At 54.8% G+C, this 14,926-nt stretch overlaps 1 protein-coding gene across 1 annotated transcript; it reads left to right on the forward strand.

Annotated features, from left to right (window-relative positions):
- Positions 1–1,484: 1,484 nt before the first annotated feature.
- Positions 1,485–2,618, forward strand: FOXL2 (forkhead box L2). The gene is given in 1 exon segment (NM_001031750.1): positions 1,485–2,618. A coding segment is annotated over 1 exon segment (1,134 nt).
- The last annotated feature ends 12,308 nt before the right edge of the window (positions 2,619–14,926 follow it).

The raw sequence follows: 14,926 nt of genomic DNA on the forward strand, positions 1-14,926 counted from the left end.
CAGGCGGGCAGGATGAATTGAGAAAGAAAAGAAAAGGAGGAGAAGAGAGAAGGAGTGAAGAAATAAAGGAGGGGAGGAGAAAAGAAAAGATGAAAAAGAAGATGCAATATTCATGCGTCACATTTACCCTGATACATGATATACAAATGTCATTATGCATCTATAAAGTATAAACGTGTTTTACCCCATAAATATAAATCTCACATCTTGTATCTGTGCATACCTGTGTTTCTGCACACGCACATCCGAACAGCTATCTCACGTGTCACAAGGACAGACCCTGCCCATGATTTCTATTTGTAATACGAAGCACAGACTTAAACTATCCCCCAAAGCCCCACGACAACGTTCGCGCCTGTGTCGGAGCAGAAGCAGAGTGGGGTCTACTTGGTGTTTTAAAGCGTACGTCCAACCCGCAGGATTAAGACGCGGATACTGAGTAGGTATCATAGGTCCAGGAGCAGCGCGAGGAAGAGCGGGAGCTTCAGGCGGAGCCCCTGGGCGCCTCCTCCCAGCGATCTTCTCCGGCTCCGTCCCGGCCCAGACAGGCCAGGCCAAGGTTTCTTCGTTCAGTGACACGCGTTTCTGGGCTGATTTTCCCAAAGCCACCGCTCAGCCCTCTCCACTCCACCCCTGTCCGGCCCCCTCGCCGTCCCGCCCCTCCCCCGGGCCCGAGCTAGTTTAGCCCCGAGCCAGCAGCGAAGGGCAGAGCCCAGGAGCCGTTTTCTTTCACCTGGACGCTGCGAGGAGGCTTGGCGCGCCTCTCCGCGCTAGGGCCCAAGTTCCTTGCGCGCGCGGGCCGAGGGCGGACGGACCTCGCCGGGGCCCTCGGCATCTCCCGGCCCAGTCCGCAGAGCGAGCCCCGGCAGATTCAAGGGCTTGTGAAAGCGTGAGCGCGGCTGTCCGCCGGGCTCCCTAAGCTCGCTGGGAGGGGGCAAACCGGTCCGGGCTGTGCGGGGCGTTTACAAAAAAGTGACTTGGAGATGAACTCTCCCGTGCGCGACTGGCCGCCCCGCTATAGGGGCGAAGGCGCCTGACGCAAGCGGAACTCCGCGGAGCCCATACGAATCAGAACAGAGCGAGGCTCCTGGCGCTCTGGAAACTCCAGGAGGCAGCTCCGCCAGAGACGCGGGTCGTGTCTCGGGAAACCGGAGGGTGGGGGGAGGGGAAGAGCGCAGAAAAGAAAACCCACCGAGGCGGGGACTGGCCTGGGCGGGGAGGGGCGGCGGAGCCGGAGCCCCTCTCTGTTGGGCGGACTCCCCATGGCCAGAGGCTAAGCTCCACTCCCGCCGGCCGCTCCCTTGGGGAAGGGAAAGACGAGGAGAGAGGAGCGAGAGGCCGCCAGCAAGAACGCGGGCGGCATCCGCGAGTCTGCAGAAGTTTGAGACTCGGCCGTGAACGGACTTGTGCGCCCGGATTCTTTGCCGCGCCAGCGCCAGCGGAAAAGAGCAGGGTCTGCCCGGCCGCGGCGCTCCGGCTTTGTCATGATGGCCAGCTACCCCGAGCCCGAGAACGCCTCGGGGGCCCTGCTGGCCCCGGAGACCGGCCGCGCAGCCAAGGAGCCCGAGGCGCCGCCGCCGCCCAGCCCGGGCAAGGGCGGCGGCGGCGGTACGGGGACAGCCCCGGAGAAGCCGGACCCGGCGCAGAAGCCCCCATACTCTTATGTAGCGCTCATCGCCATGGCGATCCGCGAGAGCGCCGAGAAGAGGCTCACGCTGTCCGGCATCTACCAGTACATTATAGCCAAGTTCCCGTTCTACGAGAAGAACAAGAAGGGCTGGCAGAATAGCATCCGCCACAACCTCAGCCTCAACGAGTGCTTCATCAAGGTGCCGCGCGAGGGCGGCGGCGAGCGCAAGGGCAACTACTGGACGCTGGACCCGGCCTGCGAGGACATGTTCGAGAAGGGCAACTACCGGCGCCGCCGCCGCATGAAGCGGCCCTTCCGGCCGCCGCCCGCGCACTTCCAGCCCGGCAAGGGGCTCTTTGGGGCCGGAGGCGCTGCGGGTGGCTGCGGCGTGGCGGGAGCAGGGGCAGACGGCTACGGCTACCTGGCGCCCCCCAAGTACCTGCAGTCCGGCTTCCTCAACAACTCGTGGCCGCTACCGCAGCCGCCTTCGCCCATGCCCTACGCCTCCTGCCAGATGGCGGCGGCCGCCGCGGCGGCTGCAGCGGCCGCGGCGGCCGCGGGCCCGGGCAGCCCCGGCGCGGCCGCGGTGGTCAAGGGGCTGGCGGGCCCGGCCGCCTCGTACGGGCCGTACTCGCGCGTGCAAAGCATGGCGCTGCCTCCCGGCGTAGTGAACTCGTACAACGGTCTGGGAGGCCCTCCCGCCGCGCCTCCGCCGCCGCCGCACCCCCACTCACACCCGCACGCACACCATCTGCACGCGGCCGCCGCACCCCCACCGGCCCCGCCGCACCACGGGGCCGCCGCGCCGCCCCCGGGGCAGCTCAGCCCAGCCAGTCCGGCCACTGCCGCGCCCCCGGCGCCCGCGCCCACCAACGCACCCGGCCTGCAGTTCGCCTGCGCCCGGCAGCCCGAGCTCGCCATGATGCATTGCTCTTACTGGGACCACGACAGCAAGACCGGCGCGCTGCACTCGCGCCTCGATCTCTGAGAGTCCAGCGCACGAAGGCTGCGAGGATGCAGGGACGCGCGACGCCCGCCTTGGCCGCAGCAGCCGGCCAGACCGCCCCTCTGCGCCTCCTCGCTCTCCTGGGCTCCTCTTGCTCCTCTTTGTCTCCGCTTCTCCCTCTGTGTTCGCCTCCCTGCCCTCTTTGCCCTTTCGCTCCTCTGGCCTGCAGGCCGCCTCTCCACGCGTTTTCCGCAGGCCTAGCCTTCTCCGGGTACCCCAGCGTCGGGGCTGGACACCCGTCGCCAAAATTCAAGGCGGAGAGGAAGTGCCCGGGGCCGAGGTGCAACCGGGCCTCGGCAACGCAGGCCTCCTGGCCTTTTTTCACAGGTCGGTGCACTCGCACTCGGCTCTCCGCCGGGCTGCCGCGCCATCCTTGGCTAGAAGCGCCGGCATAGGCCGGCAACAAGACCCGCGCCGCCCGAGAAAGGGACAAACGGGTGTTTGCTCCGCGTACCCTTTTGGAGCTATTCAGAAGCCCCTTCCTGGGGCCCACTGGGCAGGGCGGGGGTTGGGCTGGATCAGGGAGCCGGGTCTGCCTCTCTCGGCGGCCTGTGCCCGGGTTTACACAGCATCCCGGCTCGGAGAGAGACTGCGTTTCCTCCGCTCTCCATCCCGGCGTTTGGGGCCCCTTCAGGCCCGGGCGGCTGGCTCATGTTTTGCTAAAAAGATCACGAGGGCTATTTTGGATAATATCAAAAAGTATTTTTTAAAGGAAAAAAATTCACCGGAAAACCGGCGAAGTATTGTGGCCTTGGAGTTTGCTAAAGCAAAACATGAAAATCTTTTGTAGGAGATTTGAAGAATTCCTGTCGGGCCTTCAAAAAGCTATGTCCAGAGAGGTAGGAGTATATGCCCAGTATCGGATGGTTTCCTTTACAAATTAGAGTATTTCACCCCTCAACCTATCTTTTCTAAAAAAGTCGAAAACAAATTTCCCCCTATCTTCCGATGCCAGCCCTGAGCGCGGGGAGATCACTGTCCGCCTGGCGGAAGCTGCAGGGTCGACTCATCGCCTCCCTGATTTTTGTTTTTCAAACGTCTTGCTTCTCCCACTTTGGGCAAGAGAAATGTGAAACCCGGCAGCAGTCGGACCAGGCGGGCTTGTGGCTCCGAGCCTGCCGGCCCACAGCTCTAGACCTGGTTGTTTTGTAGTGTGTCGTCCGGAGGACCAAATTTTCCTAGAAAGAACTAGAGCACTTTTGTTGTTTTGTTGTTTGTTTGTTGTTGTTGTTTTGTCTTGTCAATTCTCGAATAAATTTTGTGTTTCTTTCTTTTAACACGGACTTACATTATTTACATGGCGCCTAAGTTTGTTCCGAAGCTCGTTAAAACAGGGAGATTTTCAGCAAAAATGTATCCTTTCTCAGATAAACGAGGGTTGAGGACGGCCAGAGTGGGGGGCCTTTGTGGTTGTGCTGCTGCTTTGTTTTCCCGGAATAGTTTGTTTCGTGTGTCATCGCTGGCTTGTTGCGGCTGTTTCACGTCATGGGAGAGACTTTATCTGCCGTGATTCTTTCACAAGGCCCACTGTAGGTAGGATTTGTTCTATTTTTACATCCATGCAAGTTTGAACTTTACCTCTTACACAGCCATGCTAGGCGTATGGGTCATATTTGTATTATATTGTCTTTATGCTATTCAGTTTTTCCAACTATATCTAACAGAAGAATTTATTCCAAATAGATAAAATCTTCGTTGTGGTCATGCTCTGTAAGCTGCAAACCTCTGTACAAATGTAACGAGTGACTGGTTGCCTTATTTTTAATAGTCGGAATTCATTTACCTTGACATATGTGTGAGAGATTTGGGGATCAGAGAGAGGTGGCTATAGAAATTTAATCTTTTCTCTCTCTTTTTCTTTACTGAGACTCTTCATCGAATTAAGACTGGCGCTTTTGTGCAGGCACACAGGCAGGCGTTTGACTGGATTGCAGGCTGCTAGGGGTATTATGCATTGGAGAAGGAAATGGCAACCCACTCCAGTGTTCTTGCCTGGAGAATCCCAGGGACAGGGGAGCTTGGTGGGCTGCCATTTATGGGGTCGCACAGAGTCGGACACGACTGAAGTGACTTAGCAGCAGCAGGGGGATTAGAGGTGGTCAGTGTTGAGTCCTCTGGTGGGATGACAAGTATTATCCAGCTCTCGCCCCCTCTGCAGTTCAGCTTGAGCAGGACCGGGTGCCCAGCCACGTGTTGCTCTCTGCCCCTCACTTAGCCTGTATAGCAGTGGCCACAGATCTAGGCCAACCAGTAACCTGGGAGGGGCTGCCGGCATCTTCCTTGGGCATCCTGGGGAGGCGGGAAGGTGGAGGATGAAACTGTGGGGCTTCTGAAAGGCATCACGCTGAAACCAGGACTGGAGCCTGCCAGGGCCAGGAGAATCAGAGCACACTGCAAATACGACTCAGCCAGCTGGGGCAGGCAAGAAGCCCAAGAGGCTGATCAGGCTTGGCGTCTGAGGGTTTCTGGCAACCTGTTGCAATTTTGTCTGGCTGACTAAGGTGAGTAGCGGAAAAGAAAGTGGACTGCTGCATACTTGTCTTTGCTTTCTGTGGTGTGAACAACTATCTCATGGGCAGTTGTATAGTCTATACCTCCTGTAAATGAATGTGTGTACGGTGTAAGTTGTGTCCTGGTTACAGGGAGGGCAGTGTCCATGTCTGTCACTCACCTTGGGAGAAGGCATGTATTTTAGGCATTGTACTAATCGTATCACTAATTCAGGGAATGCTTCCTGGGACCAGACATGTGCAGTTAGTTATGTTCTGGGTATGTAATCTTGGTTTGCTGAATGAAAACAGAGTACACACAGCGCCTTTGCTTCAGCTGGTTGAGGCTCTCTGTTCCAAGGCTGACTCCCAGCACCCCACAACTGCTACTCCAAGCAGAGAAAACAGAGGAGGGAAATCTGGGTAGAGCCCCTGGTGAGGTGGGAAAGTTGTCCTAGGCCAGCACTGGAGGACAGACCCTCTCTCGGTTCCCCAAGAACTGAAAGGCGAGAGGCACCCACAACTGGGGAAAGAGCAGTAGCCTCTCCCAGTTTGGAGGATGAGATGAAGGAATCTGGGAGGGATTCCTGGTCTACACAGAGATTGGAGGAGTTGAGAGAAAGAAGCCAAATCATACCCCGCTTCCCCATGGATGCCCACAGGAAGACATCTGTCTCTAATTCCAGCCCCAGGAGTTTCTGCAAAACTCTATAGTTTGGTCATTTCCCCCTAGTGTTACAAGTTCGGGGCAATGGTTGACTTTCTTCATCTCTCATTTCCTTTCTTTCCTCTCCCTCTTTGCACTTTTGAGTTTCTGTTAGAGAAGATGATCTAAGGAATTCCCTAAGCAAGGACAAAAGTATTTAAGAGAGTTCTTAGTACGTAGCAATTATGCCTTAGCATATACAGTCTGGTCTAGATGGCCAGACCACGTGGGTATATGTATATGTCTGCCAGAGTATATTGTAAATACTACGTAAATAGTTTGATACAAATACACTGCCAATTTCAGCATGTCCTAGATAATGAGTTGCTACACATGGCATTGAATGAGGAGTACTGTTACTTATATGCATGTAAATATCCTCACACTCAGCACTGACAAGATGAGCCCCGCCCCCTCACATTTACACACAAATTCTTGGTCAACCCCACACCCTAGAACTGCTCAGCCAGAGTACTTGGGTTCTGGTGGGGAGCGTCCTGTTCTCAGAGGGATCTGGGGGAAATCTTTCCCAGTGCAGTATATGTACCAAGGGACTGTAAGGTGAGGACCTAGGGGGTTCCCTGAGATGGCCCTGCATCCTACTCTAGAGGCTGTTCTGGACCTGTTTCCTCCTTTCCTAAATAAAGCATTCACTGCTGTGCATCCTGGGTTTAGGTGGGCAGGAGGCCCAACACCTTTCACCTTAGGGTTAGGTGCCCTCTGGTCCTTGTCTGGGCCTCTCACCTTCCGAGGCTGGAGCTACAGATTGGGAAGAGCCCCCTGGTGGTGGGTGGAAACCAGGGGCAGACCAGGGCTTCTTGCAGCCACAGGGGCAGTAGAGGATGGGCCAGGAAATTGGGTCAGACCCAACACCATCTGCCTGTGAATAAGCTCTTCCCTTAATGGAGCTTTGGAGCACTGGAACTGCTGAGCCAGGCTCGTGGTCTCCAGGAGCAGGTCAGGGGCCAGGAAGTGGCTTGGTCAGGCTCAGGAGTCCTGCAGTGCTCCCACTCTGTAAGCCAATGGTGACTATGTCTTGCTGCCTCCACAGGTCAGCCCCTACTTCTGGGAGTAGCCTGTGGAACCTGTAGGAAGAGATGGGCCCAGGAGCCCTCACCTCTCCTCTGTGGTGGGGACCAGAGGCCTGGAGTGGTTGGAAATGGTCTTCATGCCCCAAGTCTGTGTTAGGGAGTACCAGAAGTGAAGGATTCTTAAAACCAAGTGGTCTGATTGGCTTTCTGCTTTCTGGAGAGTGGGCTCCACTGTGTCACAAGAGTGTCTGGGCCCCAGAACCCCCAAATCTTGTTTACATTTAAGGAATCTGGGGTCCTGAGAAGAGAAGGGGCCAGCCAGAGGTCACCCAGCTAGCTGTCTGTGGGACAAACAGCCTCAGAAATTTTAAGGAGAGACCTGAGAGTTTGGAGCCCAGTTCAGCCCTGCTGACTGTGTTGGAGAGCTAAGTGGGTAAAGGGGAAGGCAGCCAGAGGAGAAGGAAGCACAGGGTTGGATCTGAGCCGTGGACTGACTGTACTCTGGAAACTTCTGTTGTGCCAGCTGTTTGCTGCCCAGGCTCCAGCTCAGTGGTAAGCTCTCACAAACCTGTCCTGGGACCAGGTCACTCCAGGGAGGTGCAGAATGGGGCAATGACAGAGGCTGTTCAGCCTGGAAGGACTAGTGTGGAGGCCACTGACCTTTAATAACTGTGGGATGTTGGTAAAAAAGATAATAATAATTCTGAATTTCAGTTTTCTCATCTGTAAAATAGAATATATATATACCTTGCAGGGTTATTAAAATAATTAAATGTTCTACTGTCAAAACGCCCAGTTTACAGTAGATGGTCAATATGGTTTTCCTTCCCCTACTCAAAGAGGAATGTAACAAAGAAAGAGAATGGATGGAGAAAAGGAAGAAAAGGGGAGGGGAGGAGGGGGAAGGGAGGAAGAAAGGAAAAACCTTAGGTAGTAACTCTGTGGGGTCTGACCTTCAAACGCAGCGGCTATGGCCACCCAAACGAGCCCCAAGAGCCCGGGCCACCGATCACCTTCCCGCAGCGGTGCGCCGCCGACTGCTTCCACCCTGACCCAGCCCTGGGGCTGAGCCGCGTGCTGTTACAGGAATACCCAAGTCTTGAGGGCACAGACCGAGAGCCCAGTTCAGGGCTTCCCCAACCTCCCTCTCGTTTCTCCTAAGGCTGTCTTCGATAAGGTTTTCACTGAAAAAGGCCCGCTAACCTGCGAAATGACACTGACTCAGGCGCTTGGGTCCGGACACAGCCGCGACTCAGGCACCTCCCTCTAGAACGCGAGGCTGTTAGAAATTTTCTCCTTTTTTTCAGAAAAACAATAGGTAGCCACCTGGCGGGAGCTGATGAAGATCAGCTTGCGGGAGAGGCTGCCCTCGGTCTTTGCGGACAAACGGGAAACCTGAGGGTAAACGCAGGAAGCGGGTTGGTCGAGCTTCAGCAGGCAGACACGCTGCCCGCAGGTGGCAGCGAGGACCGCATGGTGCCGCGGCTCCGCACACCCGCCCGGGCGCCGGAGCCTCCTGTTTGCGGGCCTGGTGGCGGCGCTGCAAGCGCGGATAGTCAGGAGCGAATCCGGCTCCACCTAGCAGTTCTAAACCAAATTCGGGGAGAAGGGCTAGGCCTGTCCGACCTCAGGGTGCTACCGACGGCAGAGCCGGCAGGGGAAGCCCAAAAGGCCCTGATGGTCCCCGGAGGTGGCGAAGCGCACCCGTCATTGGCCGCCAGAGTCCCCACCACGTCGGGAGACCGACTCCGCTTCTTCACGTTAGGAGCAAAACCTGACCCCTCGTCCTTAATAATGGCCCTATCAAACCGAATAAAATAAAACCTTTCCCAAATTCTCCACGGAAAGTTTTCTTTAGGCAGACAAAAAAGGACAGGATCCCGGGAATATTAATGGACGAACAGGAAAGGGGAATGTGCTTCTTGCTTTTTTGTTTGTTTCTAGGGAGAAAGAAGGAAATTCGACACATATTTTTAAAAGTCTCCCCGCAACAAGCCCTAAAAGTCTGAGTGTGAGCAGAGAGTCAGGAAACCGAGCCCCCGCCCGCAGTGACACCGGGCCTTTGTCTTCTTTCCTGAAGCCCCCATGACTGCTGACCGCGCCAAGATAAAGGCCGGGTCAGAGCCCTGTGGAATCCCGAGGGAGGGGGCCGCGGGGCCGTCCACTGGCCACTTCCAACAGGCCGGCCTTGCTGGAATGGGGCTACTCGGCCAGGGGCTGCTCCCCAACCCCCAGGCCCAACTGAGGCACGGACCTGCATTTCTCAACTTGCCCTGCGTCTTCAGCCACTAAATTTCCTCGACCCAGCCCCACCAGCATTACATTTTCCTACTTAAGGACTCCAGGAGAGAGGTGAGGGCCATGCCCGCTCCCCAGCCGGACGGACTTTTCCTGACTTGATCCTTTGGAGTGGACTTGTGAGCAACTTCTGCTGCATCTCTGGCGCTTGCGGCTGCTGGGCTCTGTTGACCAACAGGATCCGAACCCGTGCCCTGCCTTCGCGGCGGCGGAGCCTCTGTGCTACTGTCTCAGGTCTGTGCAGACCTGAGGCTCCTCTAGCTCTTGGCCTCAAATTTTCTGCGTCATGCCCTCCTGTCGGCGGAACGGGTCTGCGGTGGTGACGGGAGAGCGTTTGTGACCTTATTCTGCTGCTCTCTCTGTGATCTGAAATGTGGGTCGCAGCGGAGCTCAAGCCGCGGCGATACTGACTTTGCAAGGCAGCAGCCTCTGGCTTTCCAGGGTACTTGCTTGGGGCCCTTTCTCCGCAGACACACGCAGGTGATGGGAGTGCCTCGCAGCTTAGAACTATTCCTAAGAAAGAAGGGGAAGACGGGCCCGGCGACTGCATGAGCAGATGGCGGGGTCTCCAGCAGCCACGCTGCGCGCCTCCCACGAACACCAGGTTGTGCTCTGGGGCCCCCGGCCAGCGCTGCAGCCGCACGTTTTCCCAAGCTGATGAGGAATCTTCGGTTCCCCTCCCTTCATGATGGCTTGTGGAGTAAGGGCCTGGGCCGCCTTTCCGGAGCCGAATGGAAGATCCGGGCCCCACTTTTATCTTCCACAGAGACGCGACCTGGAGAGGAAAAAGAAAGGCGACAGACCAGGGAAGTGAGGTCCCCAGGCTTCGCGGGCCGAAGTGCCCTCCACCTCTTCCTTCTCTCCACCCTTGCTCCCTCCAGCCGACTCGGGGATCCTGGTCCCTATTGAAACTAGAGCTGGCCAGCGGCCGTCTGATGAGAGATAAAGGAGCTCGGCGGCGCCGAAGCGCTGACCGGATCCGGGAGCAGCACCTGAGATCCTACTTCCCCAGGTGGCACTGACTCAGTTTGAGAGAAACGGTCAGCTGAACGGTGTGCACATTCTGCCTCCAGACACAAACAGTAGCGTCCGCATTCGGAATGTGCATAGACACATCTACACGAGAGAATCCCGTATCTGTGTGCATATACATGCACACGTGTGTGCATCTGAGCCTAGAGAGACAGACACATCTACACACGTGTGATATACCTGTGCATATATCTGAACACTCATCTTGCCTCTGTCCTGTTCGTGGGCTGTGCAGACGCTGACGGAGCCGGCTGCTGGTGAGTGGCAATTATGCCTCACATTTACACAGGCTTTGACAGTTTCTAATCAGGATTTTTACAACTCACGCGGAGAATACTGCCCTTCTGAATTTTCAATGGGGAAACAAGCCCAGGCAAGTTAATGGGTGCCGTTTTCACACAGACCCGGAGAGACCCGGGCCAGCCAAAGACCTGGCCAGTTTGTTAAAGGTGGATGTGTTTGCTAGACGCGCACCAAGGTTGGCCTGTTTAGCTCACTAAGCTACCTCCAGGCCCGGTTGGCCTTGGCCCTTGGCCAGGCTTCCTGGGAAACCCACCGCGCCGGGTGTCTGGTCTCAATTCGTTTGATGATAAGCGCGCTCTGCCGGAGCTCGGTGACCCCGGTGTCCAGGGCAGGGGAGCTTAGGGCTTGCAGGAGTGCCGAGGAAGAGCGCCGAAGATTCCAGGGCTGTGACCGCCCACGCCCAGCTGGGTCCCCAAAGCCTAGCGGGCCTGCGTCCTCACGACAGCCACGACAGGCAAATGCGCGATCCTTTCACCCCAGCCGCAAGCCCAGGAGCCCTGAGTTGTGCCAGAGCAGGAACAGTAACGAACGAATTCTGCTGTCTCATATCTCGAATGGCCCTGCAAAGCCCGGAGCCCACCGTGCCCATTTTACAGACGTGATTAGTCGGAGGCAAGAAAGGTACAGTAAGTTGCCCCAGATTCAACAGCCGAGAAGTGACCGGGGTCGGGGCAGGAATCCCCAGTTAGCCGAGTCTGGATCTTAAAGCGCGGCTCCTCTGCTTCCAACCCGGATCGCCAGGTCCCTCCTTGCGCCAAGTCTCCTGCGCGGAGTTCGGAGTCGCCCGGCTCCTAGCCTCTGACTTCCCTCACCAAGGACGCAAAGACTATTCTAGCTCTCACCCACATCACTAAAAAGGTTCCTACACGCTTGTAACATGTTGCTTATATAGCAACATCCCTGTGTGTGTTGGGCTTTGCTTCTTCTGGGTTATCTGGTTTCCCGGCCCCAAGCCTTCGCACTCCTGAGACTGGGGTTGTCCGAGGCCTGCAGCTTGACCACATCTCGCCGGGTGCCCTTGGGCCCCGGAGCCCGGCTCCGGCAGGCTGAGGTCGCTGGGCTCCGGGCTCCAAGGCCGCCCGCACCCGGCCGAGCCGGGGCGCTGGAAGAGAGCCTGCGGCGTGGCGAGGTCGCCCGGCGGCCTCACAGCCTCGAGGCTGCCATCTGCTGGCCTTAAACGACATCATCGCCGCCTCCCTCAGCTGCCCCGGAGCTTAGCCGACAAGAGGGGCTCGCGCAAGGCAAGACAACCCCACACAGCGCCGAGTGGGTGACACCATTCTCGCGGGATCCCGGGAGTGGCCGACAAGCCTTCAACCACTGCCGGTACTCTCTGATGCCTCTCAGTTTCTGGTCCCTGCTCCCCGCTGGCACCGGACACTCCACGTGCTCCAATCCGGAGCCGCTCAGAAAGCCAAAGCTCTGTGCTGGCAATCTAACTGACCTGGGGTTTCTGCCCGGATCCCGAACTCACCTCCGGGAAAGCGGGCTGGGGTTCGGGGCTGGGGGGACGCCACAACCTACAGGCGCCCAGCAGGCGCGTCACAGCAGGCCATTGGCGGACTCAGAAGAGAACCCCAGACTGTGCTCAGGCTCTTTGATTTTCCGCATCATGGCATTCATTGGCACCCCTGGGTCAAGACCCATAAAACACTGCCCCCCCCCCCACTCCGCTCGACTTCCATCTCTACTAGATAGTCGCCCTGGCGCCTGGCTACCTCTATTTCTCGCAGTGCACTTGTCTCCTCAACCAAATTAGGGGTGCTTCAAAGAACCGAAAGGACCGGTCTCCAGCCTATACCGCGCGGCCTTGCGCGGAGTCTGCCGAGTGGAGCCGGAGCAACCATCCTTATTCTTGAAAATAAGCCCTGGGCAGTGCGGTGCGAAGACTCTTTGGCCTGCTGAAATCCAAGGTGGGATAAAAATTATTCAGTAATCATACCTGTGCCCTTCCAGTGCTACATGTTAGGACTTTGCATGTTTTCACTTTTTCTCTCATTTATAAAGCTAACCCAGATTAAAGAAAATTGAGAAAAAGAGAACAAAATTTACAGTGATCGCACCCTTCCTCCGCTGTGCAACCACAGTTAATATTTTGATGACTTTCCTCTGATCTTCCATCTATTTTAATAAATCTAATTTACATAATTAAAAGAATATATTTTATATGGAATTTGCCATTTTGTATACTACTTCTTTTTACCTTTCACCACGAGGGTTTCTCCACATCTGATCCTTTGAAAGATAATTTTCAATGAATAAATAATCCATCCAATAATAAATAAAGCCCTAGAATGGTTTAATAATCCATCAAATAGGTAAGCCATAATTTTTTAATATAACAGCACTAATCCACTTTGTTTCAGATCTAGGAAACACACTCTCTTGGTCATTAAATATAGAATCAATAGTTGATAAAAAAAAAATCTTGAGTCCTTTGCTAGCCCAAAAAGGAGTGTTGTGGTCCCACTGTCAGGGCACAAAGGATCCACCCAGAAATTTGAAATTGCGGTTGAGCTGGGAGAGAGCCTTCCACAGCCTGCTGACAGCTATTTCCCTCTGCTGGAGACCAGTGGAGCTGGGGTGCTGGTTGAAATGTTCTGAAAGAAAACAGGGATGAGGAATGTGCCTGAAAAGTGCACATTCCAGGAATGTGCCCTGGACTGCTTCTAGGACCAAAGCTCTGAATCCCCAGCTAGCACTCAAGAAGGTAGCTTAGACCTGGGTTTCTGTGTGCAGTATCTTATAACAGGGGTCAAACATGCATTTATCTGGATCCTGGATCTTCCCTTAGAAGCTGTGTGACCTCATAAAAACTGCTCAACCTTTCTGAACCTCATTCAAAAAATTGCAGTAATAATGCCACCACACTGAGATTTTTTTTTAAGTATTCCACTAAATGATTACATCATTTAGCCTGGTACCTGAACCAAGAAATTCTCAATACACAGTAGCTACTGCCTCTGCAGCTGCTGCTGCTATTGCTTCTGGCATTTACTTTGGTCTCAGGGATCACTGCAGTTGCCCTCTCCCTCAACTCCTGACCCCACTGCTACTGTTAAACACAAGGCTGAATCCTGGCAGTAAGCCGGGTCCAGGTTCTCAGGGCTGGAGTCGTTTCCAGCACTCTGGTTGGGCTGCTCAGGACCTACTGACAATCAGGCCTGGGCTTGGGCTGTTTATACTAGAACCGTTAAAACAGGAAAATATGCAAACCCTTCATTCACAAGGATCCGGCTATTGTTGGGTCAGAAATGATATTTTTGTTTCTAAAATAAAAAGTACATTTGCTGCTTTACTCACACATACAAACGCTGTGTGTGTGTGTGTGTGTGTGTGTGTGTGTGTGTGTGTTGGTGGGGAGGGAGTTGTGTCTACAGGCAAAGTAAATGATCTAATTCATTTGACCAGTTCAACAAGCCTGAACTTCACTGGGCTCTATTCTATCCGTATAGGATCTTATCCATCCCTCAAACAAAATGACTTCAAAAGCCATCTCCCAGACATGATAGGGGGATACCACCTCCAATTAGAAAAGAGGTTAAAAGGGAATTTCATAAATTACATTAATTCAGCCAGCCTGATCCCAATAGATGCAAATACATATCAAAATCTCACCAAGAAAGATTTTCAAGGGCAGATTTCATGATCCTCTTCATACTGGGCATCTTTTGCTTCTCTGAGGCTGGAGCCTGGTGATCTATGTATGTGCATCTCTCAGTCAGTTTCTCCAGGTGATTCTGATGAAGCCCATGGAGCCACATTGTGGAACCACTGCTGTTCCCAATTGAATTGAAAGCTGAGGTTTCTCCTAGTGGACGCCGGAAAATACAGATTCCAAAGAATCTTCCATTGGGACCACATGGAGTTACAAAGAGCCTGATTCAAACACCGGATGTGTGTGTGTGTGTGTGTGTGTGTGTGTGTGTGGTGGGGGGTGGGGTGTGAATACATGTTTGTTTTTGTGTGCTTTCGTTGTACTGTTGCCTGTGCGTGTGTCGGGCCTCTTTGGTCATAAGTAACATAAACCCACTAGAGCTGGCTTAAACCAAACAGAGGGGGTGGGGTGAGATTGTTGAAAAAGAGGCTGAGGTGATGGCAAGAACCCAGGTAGATTTCCTCTACAGACTGACTTTTCTTGTTGCTCTGAACAGGCTTCTCCTCTGCTGTGTTCTAGAGAGGAGCCTAGTCATAGCTCAAATCTCTGCATCCCAATTCTCTTTTCCTTTGAAAGAGAGAGAAACTGGCCTACCAGGGTTGGGTCCTGTCAACTGGAACTGTTGCTGAGGGACGGCATAGGGGATGGGGACGTCTTATAGTTTTGGATGGTTCCTCCCTGCAGGGAGAGAGCAGTCATGGTGCTCACTGTAGGCTAAGCAGACACCCCCAAAAGCCTAATTTGTTTCAGCTTGGCCCCTCCAACCACTCAAT

This window comes from Bos taurus, chromosome 1, assembly GCF_002263795.3.
Source record: "Bos taurus isolate L1 Dominette 01449 registration number 42190680 breed Hereford chromosome 1, ARS-UCD2.0, whole genome shotgun sequence".
Lineage (NCBI taxonomy): Eukaryota > Metazoa > Chordata > Mammalia > Artiodactyla > Bovidae > Bos > Bos taurus.